The sequence below is a fragment of the Staurois parvus genome, unplaced genomic scaffold, assembly GCF_062004578.1.
Source record: "Staurois parvus isolate SC_StPar_1 unplaced genomic scaffold, SC_StPar_1.0 ptg000120l, whole genome shotgun sequence".
In the NCBI taxonomy this organism is placed as follows: Eukaryota; Metazoa; Chordata; class Amphibia; order Anura; family Ranidae; genus Staurois; species Staurois parvus.
The window spans coordinates 3,474,154-3,495,613 of NW_028317916.1; the positions used below are offsets into that span (position 1 = coordinate 3,474,154).

The 21,460-nt window shown below is 40.6% G+C and overlaps 1 protein-coding gene across 4 annotated transcripts in view; it reads right to left on the reverse strand.

Annotated features, from left to right (window-relative positions):
- ANKRD26 (ankyrin repeat domain 26) overlaps positions 1-21,460 on the reverse strand; it is a 124,650-nt gene that overhangs the window by 66,607 nt on the left and 36,583 nt on the right. For all 4 annotated transcript variants that reach the window (XM_089672102.1, XM_089672104.1, XM_089672103.1 and 1 more), the window contains 4 exons: positions 20,680-20,728; positions 20,389-20,591; positions 15,506-15,626; positions 298-359 (listed from right to left, as the gene is read on the reverse strand). In XM_089672102.1, coding sequence (XP_089528228.1) covers positions 298-359; positions 15,506-15,626; positions 20,389-20,591; positions 20,680-20,728 — 435 coding nt within the window. The remainder of the gene's footprint in view (positions 1-297; positions 360-15,505; positions 15,627-20,388; positions 20,592-20,679; positions 20,729-21,460) is intronic.

Genomic DNA, 21,460 nt, shown 5'->3' on the forward strand with positions numbered 1-21,460 from the left:
TATGTAGCCCTGTGTAAACAACTTACTATGCTGAGAGCTCCCTGCATGCCTCCAGCATGGTAGCCATCAGAGAAGGGTAAGCTCCCAATGCTTACTTGCGATCAGGAGCTTTCAGATCATGTGACTGCTGTGACAGCCAATCACAGCAGTCACATGACCCAAATGCCCGCCTCCACCTCCTGGCTTTTAGAACTCTTAAAGAGCCGGGAGGCGGCCAGTGGGAATGGAAATACAATTTTCTTTTTTTCAAGCAGAGTATCACTGTAAGTCAAGATGAAACACATATTGTAAACCTACCTCAGAATCCCACGGTGATTCAACATCATCATCTTCCAGTCCAAGTTCGGACATTAGTACAACTACAGAAAAAGATAAAAATGCCAAAATGTCAGTCATCACAATACTAAATGCATTAATCCCACACATTATTGCCAATTAGAGCAAAAAAGAGGAACTTTGACTTATCTGTAAATTCCATATCTTGGATTACAGTAGAGGACACAGGCTGGCTATTCATATACCCTGGTTACCTTCAGTTGACAGGACACTGGCAAAGCTTCTCAGGATATACCTGCTGGGCGAACACTTATAATTCTACCCCTCTCTGTTAGACCTCAGTTTTCTAGGCAATGGAGAGTAACACAGGAACAGAGAGGAGGGTGGCTTGTGTCCTGTACTGTACTTCAAAAGATATCCAGGACACAGGCTGGATATTCATTGGGATGTCCCCAAGTAAAAAATAAGGTGGGTGGGTAACAAGGCAAACGGAACTGTGCTAACAACCCCAACAATAACAAGAGTCAATGGACCAAACTCAGAGTGCTCCTTCAAGAACATTGTGGCCAAAAGCTGCATCTGCAGAAGGTTGGATCTGGAGGCCAGATCTGGAGTTCCAAATTTCTGACCAAGGAAATTGAAGCTTTCAGGATGAAGGGCCCATTCCTCTTGGTACAGGTGGTGATGGCTGAGGTAATCCACCTTTCAACTGTCCACTCCTGCAATGTAACCAGCAGAGGGCTGGACAGTGTTTCTGTGCCCATGAGATGACCAGACTTACTTCCATTAAGCCCACCTGATATTGTTTCATTGTACTGTGATCAGGTGACCCTGATGAAGGGGAAAGGAGGGGGCTGTCAAGTGATTCAGAGCTAGTTTTATCATAAGCTTCTTAGCTACAGATTGTTGAAAGAGAGCTTGGCTTTTGTGGGTGACCATGTACCTTGAACTTCGAGGGACTGAAATACTCATTCTCCAGCCTGTGAGGATAGCATCTATTATCACCCAACATGGGTGTGGTAGAATCAGATTCTACAATGTCAAGGTAGGATTGGAAAGCCATCCAGCTAAGGAGTTATTTGCTTGGCTGGAGAGGAGCATAGGGAGATCAAGAGAAGAAGCATGCTCATTCCAGGTCAAAAACATGTTGTGCTTGAAAGACCTTGAATGGAGTTGAATTGAGTGATGGGGATAGCCTCAAATGAGGCCATGCATTCAAGGAAAGATTCACAGAGGGATATCTGTTTGATAATAAGAACATAGCATGAGATCTTACAGAAAGGACCTTGTTTCTGGAAGAAAGACTTTTGCCTGCGGTGTGTCCTAAATATTCTAGGCAAAGGGAAGGTTGGAGGGCAGACTTCTGAAAGCAGATTACCCAGGCTTGAAGCATCTGAACAGTCTTTTTTGTGTTTGCAATAGTTGAAAGGGAGAGGAGTCCTTCAGAGTTCTCAAGAGGGCAAGGAGAAGTGCAAGTACCTTTGTGAATACTGGGTGCACAAATAGGTCAAATGGCAGTGCAACATGCAACAAAATGGAAGCGTTAGTCTCCTACTGGGAAACGCTGGTGAGGTTGGTAAATGGAAATATGTTGATAAGCATCTTGAATATCTACTGATGCTAAGTATTCCCCTTGTCTCAGACAGGAAATAACCAACCTTGCAGATTCCATGCTATATTTTGGAAATTGAAGATAGTGGTTTAGGGATTTCAGGTGCAGGATAGACTGAAATCCTCAATTGGGTTTTGCTACTGAACAGGTTTGAATAGATTTATTTGAACCTGTCCTACAGAGGAATCGAAACAACCACTACCTGGGATAAGAGATTGCCTAGGTCAGTTTGTAAATCTGACTGTCCTTGACAACAGAGGATTGAACTCTATTTTGCACCCCTTTGAAACCGCTGATTGAACCCACAGATCTGGGATGTCTGTGACCCAGAAAAAAGCAAACTGTAACAAACCATCCCCCACTCTCAGGAGTGAAGGCACCTCTTTATTGTGAAGAGGGTTTTGGGGTGGATTTGGTAGGTTTTGTGTTCCAAGTCTTGTGTTAAAGAAAGGACTGAATTTTGGCTTTGAAGATGAAGCACTATTCTTTTCCGCAGTTACAACCCGAATTCCCAAAAAGTTGGGATATTGTGTAAAATCTACAGTCAGGTCCATAAATATTGGGACATCGACACAATTCTAACATTTTTGGCTCTATACACCAACTGTCAGGAATGGACTGGCCAGCTATGGTGGGACTCACCTGCCTTTTGATCTGCAGTACCAGGGCTGGCCAGCGGGTGTTCCCAGCAATCAGAGACTCAACTTTGCAGCCAGCTAACACCTGTAACTGATTATGCTGGGGTATTTAAGGGATGGCCAGACCCACAGACTCTGCCTTGGTGTGTGTTTGTCCTGGGTCCTGTATCCTGTTTCTGTCCTGCATCCTGTTTCTGTCCTGCATCCTGTTTCTGAACCGCTGCTGACTTCTCCTGCTCTGATCCCGGCTCGCTCCTGACCATCCCTCTGTCTGACCCTCTGTACCACGCTGCTTGCTACCTGTTCTGATCCCTGGCTTGTGACCCTGACCAATCTCCGCTTGCTCCCCCTGTACCTACCTGCCCTATCGATATTGACCCGACCTGCCTGATGACGCTTGCTTGTATGTACTGTTATCTGTGGGTGGTTTGGTTTGGTTTGTTTGCACTGTATTATGTTTTAGTATTGCACTGCGTTTATGTTTGTATTGTTAGTGTTAATAAATTATATTGTTTATAACATATCTGAGGTCTGCATTTCCCTGCGTCAGTCACACAATCTGGTCACACCTGGGAGCCCTGACACCACCACAATGGATTTGAAATGAAACGAACAAGATGTGCTTTAACTGCAGACTGTCAGCTTTAATTTGAGGGTATCTACATCCAAATCAGGTGAAAGGTGTAGGAATTACAACAGTTTGCATATGTGCCTCCCACTTGTTAAGGGACCAAAAGTAATGGGACAGAATAATAATCATATATCAAACTTTCAATTTTTAATACTTGGTTGCAAATCCTTTGCAGTCAATTACAGCCTGAAGTCTGGAACGCATAGACATCACCAGATGCTGGGTTTCATCCCTGGTAATGCTCTGTCAGGCCTCAACTGCAACTGTCTTCAGTTCCTGCTTGTTCTTGGGGCATTTTCCCTTCAGTTTTGTCTTCAGCAAGTGAAATGCATGCTCAATCGGATTCAGGTCAGGTGATTGACTTGGCCATTGCATAACATTCCACTTCTTTCCCTTAAAAAAACTCTTTGGTTGCTTTTGCAGTATGCTTTGGGTTATTGTCCATCTACATTGTGAAGCGGCGTCCAATGAGTTCTGAAGCATTTGTCTGAATATGAGCAGATAATATTGCCCGAAACACTTCAGAATTCATCCTGCTGCTTTTGTCAGCAGTCACATCATCAATAAATACAAGAGAACCAGTTCCATTGGCAGCCATACATGCCCTCGCCATGACACTACCACCACCATGCTTGATGAGGTGGTATGCTTGGGATCATGAGCAGTTCCTTTCCTTCTCCATACCCTTCTCTTCCCATCACTCTGGTACAAGTTGATCTTGGTCTCATCTGTCCATAGGATGTTGTTCCAGAACTGTGAAAGCTTTTTTAGATGTCGTTTGGCAAACTCTAATCTGGCCTTCCTGTTTTTGAGGCTCACCAATGGTTTACATCTTGTGGTGAACCCTCTGTATTCACTCTGATGAAGTCTTCTCTTGATTGTTGACTTTGACACACATACACCTACCTCCTGGAGAGTGTTCTTGATCTGGCCAACTGTTGTGAAGGGTGTTTTCTTCACCAGGGAAAGAATTTTTCGGTCATCCACCACAGTTGTTTTCCGTAGTCTTCCAGGTCTTTTGGTGTTGCTGAGCTCACCGGTGCGTTCCTTCTTTTTAAGAATGTTCCAAACAGTTGTTTTGGCCACACCTAATGTTTTTTTCTATCTCTCTGATGGGTTTGTTTGTTTTTTCAGCCTAATGGTGGCTTGCTTCACTGATAGTGGCAGCTCTTTGGATCTCATCTTGAGAGTTGACAGCAACAGATTCCAAATGCAAATAGCACACTTGAAATGAACTCTGGACCTTTTATCTGCTCATTGTAATTGGGATAATGAGGGAATAACACACCTGGCCATGGAACAGCTGAGAAGCCAATTGTCCCATTACTTTTGGTCCCTTAACAAGTGGAAGGCACATATGCAAACTATTGTAATTCCTACACTGTTCACCTGATTTGGATGTAAATACCCTCAAATTAAAGCTGACAGTCTGCAGTTACAGCACATTTTGTTTGTTTCGATTCAAATCCATTGTGGTGGTGTATAGAGCCAAAAATGTTAGAATTGTGTCGATGTCCCAATATTTATGGACCTGACTGTATATAAAAAGAAAATACAATCATTTGCAAATCTATTAAACCCATATTTTATTCATAACAGAAAATAGAACACATAGCAAATGTGTAAACATGGGAAAATTTTCCAATTTAAGAAAAAAAATATTAGGAAATTTTGAAATTGATGATAGCAACATATCTCAAACAAGTTGGGACAGGGCAACAAAAAGTAAGTGGTAATAACAAGGAAGAGCATAAATTAGGTCATTGGCAACAAGTCAGTAACATCATTAGTGTCCTGGAAATGTTACAGATAGGCAACTCCTATCCTGATTTTGATTAGTGGTTCCAAAATAATAATAACTCCTGCAGCAGAGAACAGACACAAAAAGATACACTCAGCATCTTTCCAAATACATGTTCTGTTTTTTCGGCGCAGTTGAAGTTTTTTTTATATACATAATTACATAGGTATCACATTAATATTACAATTGTACTTTTATGGTAACAAGGGGTGTTACATAGGCAGGCTAATTTCTAATTGGAACTCAAAAAAATGCAAATGTAATTAAAACACGAGTGCAGTGTGCAATACATAGGCACAGCATACAAACTAGAGTACAATTTTATACAGAGTTTACAAATTTACTTTACAATTAGGTATAAAAGAAGAATCTTAGAGAGTCGGTGTGTCAGAAGCAATGATGGGCAAAGGTTCAAAAATCACTAAAAAGCTGCTTCTAAAATATGTCAAACAAAATAACGCATTCTGTTTTCATGTAGATTTTACTCAGCATCCCAACTTTTTTGGAAGTGGGGTTGTAGAAGCCCCTTAGGAAGGGAAGTTCGGCACCTTTCCATAATGGAAGAAGTACTTTTCCTTCCGTGACAAGTTTGAAAATTCCTCACCAAATAGACATCCTATTTCCATGGGCATATCTGTGAGGACATTTGCAAGCAGCATTGGCTGATCAGGCATTTAAAATATGTGGATAGAAATGAGAGCCATTCTGGAGATGTGTCATAACTGATCTAGGGCATCAACACAAAAAAAGTGTAAGGCAAAGGGTACTTTCTGAAAGCACTCTGCTAAGGTTTGAACCTGGAACACAGAATCCTGCTGGTTGTGAATTGCCGTAGTCCACTTAGCTAAGGTCTGACAAACAGAAATAGCAGCAGAGCTGGGCCTGTAAGGCTAAGGAGAGCTTTTCAAAATTTCTCAAATTTGCTGTCAGCAGAATCTTTCAAAGGAGTATCATCTTCTGTAGGCACAGCAAGATGAATGTTTAAAGTGAAACTAAGGCCCTAAATTAAAAACGGAGAAGGTAGGCTTTTTATTGCAAAAGAGAGATGTACTTTTCTGCAATAAAAGTTAACTGCATGCTGGGGGAAGGGGAGGAGTGTGAGCATGGTCTCTCGTGGTGGTGTGGCTTAGGAGCTCCAGAGCCCGCCGATAATGCTTACCTGACACCCCCACATAACTGCCTGTGTTGCCACTGAGAGGTGGAGGGCCCCATATGGCTAGTGAAAAAACGAAGAATGGGAGAACTGTACGGTGACGTGGGTCAGGAGAGGGAAATCTGCCTACAGGTGGAGAGAGATCAAGCAAGGATCAGGAGGACCCGTGTGACCAGTCAGGTGACGGAGCAGGGGAGTCTGGGAACTGAGCGGACGGTGCCTCCCTCTCCCTCTCCAAAGGGCCTCCGGTCTCTATGCCTCCGCAGTGTGGCTGGCCAAAGTGTGGAGCGAGAGACACAAGAAGGGTGCACTACAGAGCCGGCCAAGAGCCATGAAGCAGTGACTTGAGACAGATTACCAGGTCTGGGAGCCCCCAAAGGAGAGCCAGCGTGATCAAGGAAGAAAGTTAATGAACAACTGTCGCACTGCCAATGTGAGCAGCACGCGGGAGCGGGTGAGTGGCCCAGGGAGGCTATAACTCTCCAATGTTTGAATCCTTGAAGCCCGGTATGCTATTGCTGAGGCCGGGAGGACAAATTATTGGTGATTTTTGGGGGCCCCAGAGGTAGACAGGACAGTGTATGAAGGACCTAGTCTGAAAAGTTAACCCTTACATATCATCATAACCCCCTGTATACCCTGAGAAATAGGAAAAGCAGATCTGTTAAAGGAGGGGAAGCGAGAACCCCTCAACCAAATTTAAACACAAGCACAATAAAAAAAAGTACATGCCCGTACATTAGACGAGTTCTGAGGACTTAAGGTCAGAAATCCAAGGAGAAGAAAGTGGCCTTGGAGGGCAGAGCAGATTATCTCTGGAGGCAGTGGAAAGAAACCAACTGAAAAACCTCGAAGCTGGAGAGGGAAAGGGGAAAAAGAAACATGGAGGAACAAGAATTAAGGTCCCAAATGCCCACAAAAGGCAGAAATTGCCAAAATGTTTGCAAAGTTAGAAAACTCTGTAAAAAGTGAAATTTTTAACACGGCGATATGGGACAAGTTCTATCACGGGCAGAAGAGACAGAAGGGAAGCTGGAGAAACAAGCACAAGTAATGAATAAATTAAAAGAGCAAATGGATGAAATGAAAAGAGAACAGACTTGGACTTGTTTGCAATATATTGCCATTGTGAACATTAATAGTCCCCCACTTGGACTTTTTTTGATGGACTTTATGGACTTCCTTGTAGCTCTATTATACCCCTCCAGCGCCAAATTAGTATATATTGAAAAGAGAACAGAGACTGCTATTCTATAGATTAGAAGACCAGGAAAACAGAGACAGGAGGAATAATTTGAGGATTAGAGGTGTTCCAGAAATGTCTCAAGGAGAAGATCTAAGGGACATTATGAGAAAATTGTTTACTCCAATAATAATAAGAAGAGAAACAGAGCAATTAAAGATAGAAAGAGTGCATAGGATAAGAAGATCTCAAAAAGTCTCACCAGATACCCTTAGGGACGTGATAGTAAGGTTCCATCATTACGAAGACAGAGAGATTATTTGGAAGAAGCTACATGGGATGCCATATATAGAGTTTGGTGAGATGAAAGTACAAATTTTTGCGGACATAGCGTCAGAGACACTTATTAGGAGCAAGTTACTGAAACCATTGCTGGATCAGATGAGGAATAGGAATGTTCGCTATAACTGGGGATTTCTGGCATGCCTGACTGGGTGGAAGGACGGGAAATCGGTGACACCGAAATTTCCAAAAGACCTAAATGACTTCTGCGAAAATTTAGAACTACAGACTCCATATATCAAGGGATGGTCTGGCAGAGAGCAAGATAATTAGAGTAGCTGAAGATAAATAGCAAAGAGTTATAAACAATGGCAGAGGAGAGAGGGAGGGGAGGAAAGGGAAGGTCCTCCTACTTCAAAATTTCATTTACCACTGTCCCTACAAAGAACACAGAGGAAAATAGTTAAAATGGGAGGAAAGGATATGATAAAGTTTATGACATATAAAGTAAAAGGATTAAATACCCCAATGAAAAGACATGAGGTTTTAAGGGAAATATACCAATGATCGACAGAAGTGGTCTTTCTTCAGGAGACATATATCTCAGGATTCAAAAATTAAGTTATACTCTAAGTTTCTACCAACATGGTACTATGCGGAATCCCCAATAAAACGGGCAAAGGGAGTGGCGATAAGCTTTGGAAAAAATATAAAATTTACCCTGGATGAAAAGATGGTCGATCCAGCAGGCTGCTACTTATTTTTAAGAGGAAGTTTGCAGGGAAAAGAATGTACATTGGTAAATATATATTGCCCTAACAAAAATCCGTCGGTATATTTAGAAGGAATATTGGAAAAGCTTATAGACTTTAAAAGGGGTAGTGTGATTGTGGCAGGTGATTTAAACTTTTGCATGGACCCAGAGATGGATGCCTCTTTGTGCTCCAGGAGAGAGGGAGCTAGGAGTCTAAAGAATATTAAAAAAAAGTTAGATCAATGCCAGCTGATAGATGCTTGAAGGGTTGAACACCCTACGGAAAGAGACTATACCTTCTTCTCTGTATGTATTCAAGGCTGGATTATATGTTGATCTAACACAGACTCTTGGAGTCTCTGGTGAAAACTAATATAGATGTATTGTCATTATTGGACCATGCCCCTGTCACAATGAGACTACGGTTTGGAAGGGAACAGAATAAAATAAATATGTGGCAATTAAATTAGATCATCTTACAAGACCCAGAAATGGAAAGCAAAGTAAAAAGATCAATACTTTTAGGTTAATAAAACTGAGGAGGTGTCTACTGCCACAATCTGGGAAGAGAACAAAGCATATATAAGGGGCATACTGATAGCAATATGGGTGGAGATAAAGAAAGAACGAGGGAAAATAATTAGGATATTAATAGAAGAACTATATTAGTTGGAACAACTACATAAAAAAGTTAAACAGAGTTACAACAAGAGATAATATTAAAAAGAGAGGAATTCAAAGATTATATGGAGCAAGAAACAAGAAAAATATTTAACGGGGTTTTGAAGGAAAGATATTGGTGGGGGAATAAACCAGGAAAATGAAAAAGGAGAAATGGTTTATTCAACCACCGATATCATCAACACATTTCAGAGATTCTATAGCAGGCTATATGGGTTAGAAAGTAAAAACCAGAGGGAATCAGAAGAGAAGAGACAGACTTATCTGAATGAGGCCAGAATACCTAGAGTGGATAAAGCCAGATTAACAGCTTTAGATAGCCCAATATCAATTGAAGAAATAAACTTAGCATTAAAGGACACAGTTTCAGGGAAGAGCACAGGACCCGATGGATTCACAGTGGGATACTATAAGAAGTTTAAAGAACAATTAGCCCTGAAACGGTGTACTTATATGAACGCACTGGGAGAGGAGACAATGGTGAGGGAGGAGTCATTGCAGGCATATATCACGGTTATAGGAAGGGAAAGATTGGTCTCAGTGTGCCAGAGACAGACCTCTATCTTTGATGAATACTGATACAAAATTGTATGTGAAGGTGTAAGGGACCGCCCGACGGTACCACTAGCACTCCACTGAATAGGCGTCCCCAGCGCACGGAGTCTAAGTCCCAGGGTGCTTGTTCACCAGGGCCCCTGATGGTGGGGATGGACTTGGAGCCCCCCGATACCAGGTCGTGGCTACTGGGTGCGTCCGTCAGTGGTAGTGGTATGCGCCAAGGGCTCCCACGGGTAAGAGTCTGATATGAGGAGGTCAGAAGACCCCACTGCGAGGGATGGGCGGATGGATGAGCAAGGTCAGACGGGCCGGATCGGTAACAGAGAGGACGGTAAGGTACAAGGCAGCGGGCAGAGAATGGTCGGGTCACACGCCAGGTCAGCAACAGCAAGTCAAATCTAATAGGGGGCATCCAGGAGAGAGGTCAGGCAAAGCAAGGGTCAGAATAGGAGAAAACAGCAAGGTCAGGTACAATCCGGGTCAAAAACTTACAGGGTACAGGTTCGCAGAATCACAGGATGCAGGAAAGACCAGAAGGCACTGAATGACAGCTCAGGGCCATTTAAATATCCCGCCCTGCGCTGCCATTGGTGCCCAGCGGGCGGCCGCGGCTTCTACTGCGCATGCGCGAACTCGAACGCCGCGGCCAACCCGGACCTAGTGCCCATGTCCCAGCACAGGGAGGTGCACTGCGCCTGCGCCGGGACCATCGCGGCGGGGATCGAGGAGATCCCTGACAGAAGGTATTAGCGACAAGGACGAAAGAGTTGATGTCTGACTGGATACACTTAGACCAAGTGGAATTTATCCCGGATAGAGAGGGAAAGGATAATGGCTTAAGAACATTGCTTATCCTACAAAAGCATGAAAGAGGAAAGGTACCATGAGTTATTCTGTCGGCAGAGGCTGAAAAAGAATTTGACCGAGTAGATTGGGTTTTTATGATTGATTCACTGAGAACATCAGGAATAGGGCCTAAAATGATGCAGTGGATAAAATAACTACATAGGAGTCCCACAGCTGCAGTGAAGGTAAACGGCTCATTATCCAAATTCTTTAAGATGCACAAAGAAACTAGACAGGGATGTCCCTTATCCCCGTTGTTTGTGATCTCTCTGAAACCACTATTAGCTACTGTTATAAATAGTATGGTTGTCAAGGGAATGTGGATAGGGGATACTGAACATAAAGTGGCAACATATGCAGATGATATGCTGTTTTATATAGCAAACCCCAGATTAACATGACCAAACTTAATGAGAAAATTGAAAGAATATGGAGAGCTATCTAATCTGAAGATTAACCCCTCAAAAAGCGAGATCTTACATATAAAATGTTCCAAAGACAGAGAAACAAATGCTACAAAAAGAATTCTGATTTAAATGGAAAGAAAAAGAACTAAAGTATTTGGGAATAAAACTAACATCGCCTATAAAAAATTTATATCAAGCAAACTATATCCCGTTAATAAATGAGATAAAGGATGAACTGTGGAAAGCCTGTATGTGAAAGCTGTCCTGGACAGGACGGATAAATATAATTAAGATGATAGTGGTACCAAAAGTTTTATATAAATTTAATATGCTACTAATATCTCTTCCAGGGATTTTTTTCAGGTTTCTTAAAAAATGGTACTCAGATATGTGTGGAATAATAAAAAACCAAGAGTTAAATATGACGTTTTATGCAATAATAAAAAAAAGGTGGATTAAATATGCCAGATATTAAGAGATTATTAATTCGGTGTTATTGTCATGAATTTCAGATTGGATAAATAACACACAGGGGAGAAGTTGGGCAAAAATGGAAAGTTCCCTCAGTAAGGCACCACTAGATAAGTATATATGGATACCACAGGAAGTTCGCACATGGGATGCAGATACTAGTACTCTGACACAAAACAGAATTAGGATATGGGATGAAATGCACAAACAGAAGGATTGGAAGTTTAATTCACTGTCAATCCCATTGGTGGGAACAAAATTTTTTGCGCCCGGGAATGACAAAATTTCAGGGAAATGAATAATTTATAGAAAATGCACGTTTAAAAGATATTGTGGATAAAGTGGTTTATGTTCTTTATAAGAGTTGAAGCGTAAGAAGGGAATATTTTCTACACTGGATGAGTGGCAGTGTGGTCAAATAAGACATTTTGTTGCAAAGCTCCCACAACCACTAAGAACAGAGGAAGAAAAGTATCATATGGAACAACTGTTGAGTATAAACAGAACACAAAAAACATATCACCTATAAGATATATAGAACCCTTACTAAAATAGAGGGATTGGTACCCTTAAAGTTTTTGGAGAAGTGGGAAATTGAGCTTGATACAAAAGTAAATGAACAGCAAAAAAGTAAAATGTTAACACATGGGGCGGTGAATATGAATATATTTGACATAAATTATAAATGCTTGGTAAGATGGGATATTGCACCTAATGTAAAGGGGATGCGCGAGTAAGGGCACAATGGCACATATTTGGTGGGAGTGCTCCAAAATACAGGAATTTTGGGGAGAGATACAAGAGAGTGCAATACATACAAGAGATTCAGAAAATAAGTGTGCCGTTGGACCCAGGGGTTTGCCTATTTTGTAAATCGGAGCTTTCGCCGAAGCAATATAAAAATATGATATTGCTCCATCTCTTAAATGCGGCCAAAAGCCTTGTTTCTAAATATTGTCAAACAGCAGAACCCCCAAAAATAAAAGACTGTATGAGTATATACATAGGATGGAAGAATTTTACCATATTGATGAGGACAAAATGGAAAACTTTAAGAAGGCCTGGGAAGGATAGTATATTTTCAAAAAAACTAAAAGATTTTTAGAAGTAATTAAAGTATAGGGGAAATAAATGTACAGGAAAATAAATAAAAACCTGGAAAAGATAGAAAAGAAAGAGGAAAAGACAAGCTGGGGTAGTGACAAGATAAATTAACAAAACGAAAAAGTAAATGGAAGAACTTGGACGATGAGACGAGGGTGGAGGGAAGGGGGGGGGGGCAAGCGGGGGGATAGGAGAAGAAACTAAGTAAAGATTTTTGTACTGTGCCGGCACAGTGCCTGTGTGTCCGAATTACTGAACTCCTGTGCCTGCATGACTGAAAGTACTTCTGCGCTAGCCAGTAAAGACGGTCAAAGACAGACACCTGGAAGATACCAGAGAGATTATGCAGGCACCAGTGAGGGACCTCACAGCTGTTGGACCATTGAAGTAGAGTAAGTATTGCTTTAGAGTAAGTTCTTCTTTAAAACTGGAATGGCCTACTACTTTTTAGCACTTTTTTCCCCCTTGAATAGAATTCAGCAATGATTCTAGGAGTCAAAATCTTTTCAAGGTTAGCCCAATTATCATAGATTGCCCACTTTGCTTGCTCATGAATAGGAATGTCTTTTTAACTTTGCAGGTCTCTTAGTACCCTAAGGGGAATGTCAAAACCCAGGAGAATTGAGACAATAACAAGGATTTTGCACACTGAACAAGTGAACATTGGCAAGCATAATGTGTGAAGCCATAACATCAGGTGTATGAGAGGATTGAGTGAAAAATCTTCTGAAACATCCTCTAACACTGCTTCTGGGTCCTCTATTCCTCTCAATGTCTTTGTCTAGAGGAGGCACTCCACTTTCCAAATTCGGCAAAGATGGCAGGGTGGAGAAGGGACTTGGCGTTTTTGTGCGTTGGGCAGAGATGGTTATATTAAAGACTTTAGTTGTCCAAGAAAGTCTGAGATAATTGCATAAAAATCTGCCTTGCTCATATTGGCTGCTTGTTGTGTACCTGAGCTAGAATCAGAAGCAGAAACAAAGGCTGGTGTTAACATAATGAACATTTGCTTGAGCTTTTGTTGCTGTTCCATTGTGCCTGGTTTCTGCCATTGCTATTGTTGAGGTTATTCCCCTATTGAGTACATATAGAGTAGAGTGCGGAAATGGAGCTAGCATAAGGAGCACACAGAAACACGGGTATTGTTCATTCTGTAGCAAAGTCCTCACGGCAAAAGGGCAGTATGAATTGCCTGAATAGATTATAAAAGACTCTGGGCAGGAGTGAAGTTAAAAAGTGCGACCTGTGTTTTCATGCAACACCCACTCGTCCACCTGAAACTACACTCTGAATGGTGGAATTTTATGGCCAAGATATACAAATACTATTCTTACAACCTGTAACAAGTTAGGATACAGTATTGGTTCAGTACAGGCTAATCTTGTCTTACCTGTCCTTGTCACTTTTCTGTAATCAGGGTCCAGGATTAGCCCGTCATGGTGGGTATACCCCCAGAGGGGTCTTCAGAGTCTGGGTTCCATAGGGATGGACCATGGCCCTGGACCTGTATCACATTCTGTGGCGAACGACAATGTTGAACTAAGTGCCAAGGTGAGCGCCCAAGCAGGATCCAATGCCAGAAGCAAAACTAAAGGCCATTCCCACCACGTGGGGTCTGGGTATAGCTCACAAGGTTTAACCAAAGTTGCATTGATCTGGATGCATCATAATAATAACAATAATAATAATAAAATGAATAATAAAACAAAGCAGTCAAATTAACAAAAAACATATCCAACAATCAAATTAACAAAATAGTTATCTATCTTCTCTGTTCTTTGAAGGTTTATATTAGTCATTTCCTTATCTTCTTCCAGCCTTGGTCAGTTTAGTTATGTGCCCCAAGTACCAAAAAGTCCCTGTGTTCTAATTAGCACTAGATTAGACTGTTCTGTTCTGTTCTATAAAAATGTTTCTCCACACGTTGAAGATATACAAAATATTCTATATGAAAATGATCAAAATCAATCATAAAAACGTTCCCATCACTGAATACTCAAATTAGTGCCAGAAGAAAAATGTGTGTGTGTGTGTGTGTATATATATATATATATATATATATATATATATATATATATATATATATATATATATATATTTTTTTTTTTTTTTTTTTCTTTCATAAAAAATTTGAACATCAGATCACTGCTGCCACCTTCTACATGGAAAAAATTCAAACTAAGTGCAAAGTGTCATCTTAACAGTAGTTCTGTGATATAGTAATAATATCAAAGTGCATGAAAAAAAATTCCTTATAATGATAGTCCACAATAAATCATATGTGAAAAGAGGTGCTTTATTTCTTCCCAAAAGTACTTCTCTTCCATCAAAACACCATTGTGCTCGTACAAACTCCTCTCCCTTATGGACAACCACTCACCAAATCGCCATGCCTCCCAGTCTCGTGGTTGACATAGCTGGCTTTAGAAATTCCTCATCTGCTCTCTGGCAGTTGTTATCCACCACACTCCCCAATCCAATCCACCCTGTAACGTCACCATGAAAAAGAAACAGATGCCTCCAATGACAGAGTAACCCAAATAAAATATGTTATTAAAGTTAAATGCTACACACAAAATTAAAATCATGAATGTGCTCATCTTTGTTAACACATGGGTAAGCATGAGGTGTAGTGATACTATTAATGTCGTGTCGTCTCACCACCTCCGGTATACCTGGATCTCGTTGCCACATCACTTCCGGTTCTGACTGCCACTGACGCGTTTCATCACTTTGGACCTGACCATTGTCGGAAGTAATGAAACGTGTTGGGACGTGGCTGCGTGGCGACCGGAGGGGACATCAGGACTAGAAGTGACGTGGCAACGTGATCTGTGTATACCGGAGGTGGTGAGACAACATGGCATAAATAGTGTTTTGGTGGAAGAGAAATACTTTTGGGAAGAAATGCTGCACCTCTTTTCACATATTATTTATTGTGGACTATCATTAGAAGGACTTTTTTCATACACTTTGATATTATTACTATATCACAGCACTACTGTGATGTTGACACTTTGCACTTTATTAGTTTGAATGTTCTGTTCTTTTACTTCAGATGTACAATTAAGACAGAGAGAAAAAAAATCAGCCAAAATATATACAAACCTTTCCTGCCCACATCTCCACCAGCTTGTATCTTTGGTTGCCCAGCAGTATTTGCTGTGAATGAATGGTCAGGACTTTCACTGTCTTCATTATCATCTTCAGCACTTGAAAAAGATTTTTCCTAAAAGAACAGGATGCAGCCCAAAATAAATATCTCAAAAGAGCAATTTTGAGAAATAGGTGAAAGCACTCAGTGAGCTACCAATGCTACTAGTAAACAAGGGAATGGAAAGTCAGACACTTCACTCGATTTACCTTTTTCTGGTTCTGTGTAATCCCTTGCAGAATAAGCACACATAGCTCCATAGAGGGTCAGTTGGAGTGTACTTTCTGAAATCTGTGATGTGAAACCCTCTCTAACAAATCACAATCAAATGTTCAAGTCAGATTTGAATTTAGCAGCTACTAGAGATCTCAGTGTTGTCATTTTTGTCTATACTGTATTATGTTCTCTCTGAATAAGAGCCAAAAAAGGAGTGTTCCAAAATCACCTGCAGATGTGTTCAGGGATCTCTAGAAAATGGACATGAGGGAGTGGGAGAAGTGCTATAGTACAGGAATGCCTGAATGAAAAACTTACCTACTCAACAAGTAGGCTGTACTCTGCATCTCAAAAGTTTATTTTGGAGTGCATTTTCTATTACACTCTAGCCAACAAGCACCTGTTCATTCAATGATAAGTATAAAGAAGGCAAAATAAACCTGTGTGTGCCTGTGGGGAAAAAGGCAACCCACAAATGTTTAAAGTGGAAGAAAAGGCTGTTAGAAGTCTGATTAAAACATTTGTCTTTAGAGGAGATCAGTGTAAATACCACCTTTTTTTAAATCAGCTTTGGTGACGTGTGATTTGGAAGCTGTGGCTTCTTTGCGTCAGTGAGTGCTCATCACCCGGACTGAAATTCAAGTCATGGCATCACCCACTGGCTTCCCTTTCAACTGCAGCAGCCATTCACTGATAACGTCTTGACTATATACAGTGGGTAAAATAAGTATTGAACACGTCACCATTTTTCTCAGTAAATCCAATTATAAAGGTGCTATTGACATGAAATTTTCACCGCATAGTCGGTAACAACCCATGCAATCCATACATACAAAGAAACCAAAACAAACAAGTTCAGAAATTAAGTTATGTGTAATAAAATGGAATGACACAGGGAAAAAGTATTGAACACGCTAACTAAAATTTATTTAATACTTTGTTCAAAATCCTTTGTTGGCAATGACAGCTTCAAGACGTCTCCTGTACGGGGAAACCAGTCACATGCATTGCTCAGGTGTGATTTTGGCCCATTCTTCCACACAAACAGTATTCAAGTCTTGATGGGCCTCTTCTATGAACTCTGGTCTTTAGTTTTTTCCATAGATTTTCCATTGTATTCAAGTCAGGTGATTAGCTGGTGCATTCTAGCAGCTTTAGTTTCTCTTTCTTTGAACCCAGTTGAGAGTTTCCTTGGCTTTGTGTTTGGGATCATTGTCTTGCTGAAATGTCCACCCTCCTTTCATCTTCACCATCCTGGTAAATGGATTTTTATCAAGAATGTTTGGTAACATTTTTCCATTCAACCTTCCTTCAATCAAATGAAGTTTGCCAGTACCGTATGCTGAAAAATAGCCCCACGCCATGTTGTTCCCACCTCCAAACTTCACTGTTGGTATGGTGTTTTTGGGTGATGTGCAGTGCCATTTGACCTCCAAAAATGGTGTGTATTATGGCATCCAAATAGTTAAATTTTGGTCTCATCTGACCAGACTATATTCTCCCAGTATTTCACAACCTTGTCTAAATTTTGTGCAGCAAACTTTAAACGAGCTGCAACATGCTTTTTCGTTAGCATTGTAGTCTTGCGTGGTGAGCGTGCATACAGGCCATGGCAGTTGAGTGCAGTACCTATTGTTTTCTTTGAAACAATTGTACCTGATAATTTGAGGTCTTTCTGAAGTTCTCCACAAGTGGTCCTTGGCTCCAGGACAACTCTGATAATTTTTTTCACTCAGAAATCTTATGAGGATCTTATGAGGAGCACCTGATCGAGGCCAGTTTATGGTGAAATGATATTCTTTCCACGTCTGGATTATGGCCCCAGCAGTGCTCACTGGAACATTCAGAAGTTTAGAAATCCGTCTGTAACCAATGCCATCAGTATGTTTTGCAACAATAAGGTTGCAAAAGGTCTTAGGAGAGCTCTTTGCTTATCAGTTGAGACAGAACCAGCTATTAATTTGCACTGACAAGGGGCAGGATTGCTTTCTAATTACTGATAGATTTCAGCTGGTGTCTTTGCTTTCCATGCCTTTTTGCACCTCCATTTCTTCATGTGTTCAATACATTTTCCCTGTGTCATTCCATTTTATTACACATAACTTAATTTTATAAACCTATTTATTTTGTTTTCTTTGTATGTATGGATTGTATGGGTTGTTACTGACATGTGGTGAAAATTTCATGTCAATAGCACCAAAAATGGTGACATGTTCAATACTTATTTTACCCGCTGTAATCTCTACTTCCACTTTAATGCTTTATCCGGATGCTGCAAGACTTCAATTCTTTTTCCTTTAACAACGAGCATCAACCAACTGTATCATGTAGGTTTGCACACCTCTATTTATTCAACCAGTTTTTAAAAATAGGGAATAATACACTTGGAAGAGAAAAAATTCTCATCCCTGCATCAAAAATAGGCCCACCCATATTGTTTGCACATGTAGAACTACATAGTTAGAGACACTCTAACTTCATTTCTACACTTGTCTTGTAGGTGAACAGATTCCTGAGGATAGCCTGAAGGCAACACCCAACAAATTTTTGAAAAGGAAAAAAATGTTCAGTGCCAGGAGGCCAAGATTCAGCATAACTGAAAATGTAGCATACTGGCTGAACCAGAGCACAAGATAAATCCTCAAATAGCTGCTGTGTGAAAGCTAATCCATGGTCAAAGACCTCAGGCCTTCAGCCATAATATCCATTCTATATTACGAAAAACTTGATATTACAATACAGTTATGGGTACAATGACTACCATCACATTACTGGCCATACTAAATAGCCGGTGACCATGCATGGTGCCCCTCAAGTACATGGTATACCATTGAAACATGCTGGGTGGGATAAGGAACATTGGCACTAGGCTGTTGATAAATGGAAAAACATCATGGGCAGCACAGTGGCCAAATGCTTAGAACTTCCACCTGGCAGTACTAGGGTCGTTGGTTCGAATCTCAACCATGGCACCACCTGCCTGGAGTTTACATGTTCTCCCTGTGCGGGTTTCCTCCAGGTACTCCGATTTCCTGCCACACTCCAAAGACATGCTGGTAGGTTAATTGTAATCTCTCTAAATTGTCCCTAGTATGTGTATGTATGAATGCAAGTTAGGGACTTTAGATTGTACGCCCCTTGAGGGTTAGGGACTGATGTGAAAGCACAGTATATATATGTAAAGAGCTCCGTAAATTGACGGCGCTATATAAGTACCTGTAATAATAATAATCATCTGGTTTAATTAATGCAATATACATGAAGATCTGATGTCTAGGTGATGGATACTACAGGACCCTTGTGGAGTCACTGCTAGAAACAAAAAGCAAAAAAGGATGATGTAATAATAATATAAATAAACTAATATCGAATTATAGTTTTCATTTTTATACTATTATTTTAAAATACAATGTCCAAATGTGCAAAATACCTATATCTATGGGAGGAAGACAAAAAATAAAAAAAACAAAAAAAATCCACAAAAAAAACACAACACATAAATGAACAAAAGGGTATTTCACAAAACAGGCACATGAAAAGCAAAAAAGAAAAAAAAAGGAGGAGGGGTTGCACCTTCTAGTATCTAAAACACAAAAAAAAAAAAAAAAAAATCACAAAACCTCTCAACTTTAAGCACACAGGGCTGTTACTCACATGATCTCGGCATTCACTAGAATGAGTCCTTTGCAAGCATGTTGCATCACTCCCTTTTAAATCTGAATCTATCTCTGCATTTAATTTTAGTTGCTGACAACTCTGAAATCCTTGACATTCCTTTATTACGGCCATGTCCTTCTTATCACTTGGATCATTCTTCTTATTGTGCCCTCCTATTTTACTGGTATCTTCAATGTCTTGGTCTATTAGAAAGCTAGCTTTTATGAAAGTTTTTAATGAGCCTGCTTCAAGTTCAGTAGAAGTTCGGTTTTCTTCAGGATTTTCAGGTAGCCCATATATTAGAGATACAGGTACATCATTACAATCTGGGATGTCTTCAGCATTTTGTTCAACTTGTGAGATATCCGGACATCCCTCACGAGAGGCATCCACACTTTCTTTGCTGTCTGATCCAGTAATTTCATTGCTTTGTCTATGATCACCTTCACCAGGATGTAGACATCCTACAACTTCACTTCCATGGTTATATTCACCATCATCTAAACTATCAACATGGCCTTCTGTTTTTATTTCAGCACACGGTTCATGATCTTCCTCATCGTCACAACTATCCTCATCCTGATCATCCTCTTTGCATTGTTCTTCCTCCTCATCCTCATCATCCTCTTCACATTGCTCTTCCTCATCAGCTAAATCTTCAGACTCTTCCTGATCCTCCTCACTCTGGTCATTTTCACTTTCACATTCTTCTTCCTCTTCCCCATCATGTAAAGCTTCAGATTCTTCATCATCTTCCTCACACTGGTCATTACCCTCTTCACATTCGTCATTTTCTTCCTCTATCTTATCGTTCTCTTGATCAACAGTTTTCTTTTTATTAGCAGGGGCTAGTGATTTAGTCTCATCTTGAAATGTCAACAATCCATTATGAAGCCAAATAAAGCAGGAGAAAATAAAACAAATTAATGAAACAAATAATTCTGAACATTCACCAAACATTTACCTTAATAATGCTGTGGAGGGAAGCAGAAGCCAGCTGGGGAGGTTTTGTAATAGAGCCAGGTGAGAAAATCAAAGGTTGAGGAAAGGAAAGGATTTCAGGAACAAACTTAGGAGGGGATGGAATGTTTGCATCTTCATCTTCACTATCATGAAAAGAGTCTTCTTCACTATCTGATTTACTCTGTAGGGCAAAGCTTTCATTAACTATAGCAAAAAAAACAAGCATAAGTCAGTTAAGAATTCTGTGGATCCAAATAACTTAATGGCTTACTAAAAGATTTTTTTCACTAACCTTTTTTTTTGGAGCTCAGTAGCTGTGTTAAATTAGGCTTGGACGCTTTCTATAAAAGAACCACATACATAACATTACTTTAAAGATACGTTCACCGATTTACATTATAGGAGAGAAATTAAAGGATAGGTTCACCTTTTCTAACATGTTACACTCGTATTCAGGATGTAACATGTTAGCACTGCAGCTGCCCCAGCACCCATGAGTCCCTGCTGTGACAACAGCCCGGAGATCTTTTCCTCCTGTCTGCTGTCACAATTCAAAAAAAGACACGGCCATAAGGGGCTCTGCCAACCTAGCCATCTCATTCATTCATTCACAGAATTCTGTGAATTAAAAACTACAAGTCCCGACAGCCTTTGCGGTTGTCAGCTTGTAGTTCTCAATGAACCACCAAGGTGCTGTTGATCTCTGTGGTAGTTCATTCTCTCTTCCTGCCTGTGCATATCTGCCTGCGTGTAAGAGATATGAGCACACAGATATAGAGACAGGACTGCAGGAGTGCATGGCACCCTGATTTACTGATCGTGGGTGCAATGCTTTTTACGCTCCTAGTAAAAAAACTAATAAAGGCACATTTTTTTTACCTGCAAAAAGATGTGTATTTATCATTATATTTTTTTTTTACAAAGGTGAACTTATCCTTTAACCACTTGTCCTCCAGATGATTTAACCCCCCCCTTCATGACCAGGACATTTTTTTCTGTTCGGCACTGCACTATTTCAACTGGTAGTTGCTCGGTCGTGCAATGCTGTACCCAAACAAAATGTATGTCCTTTT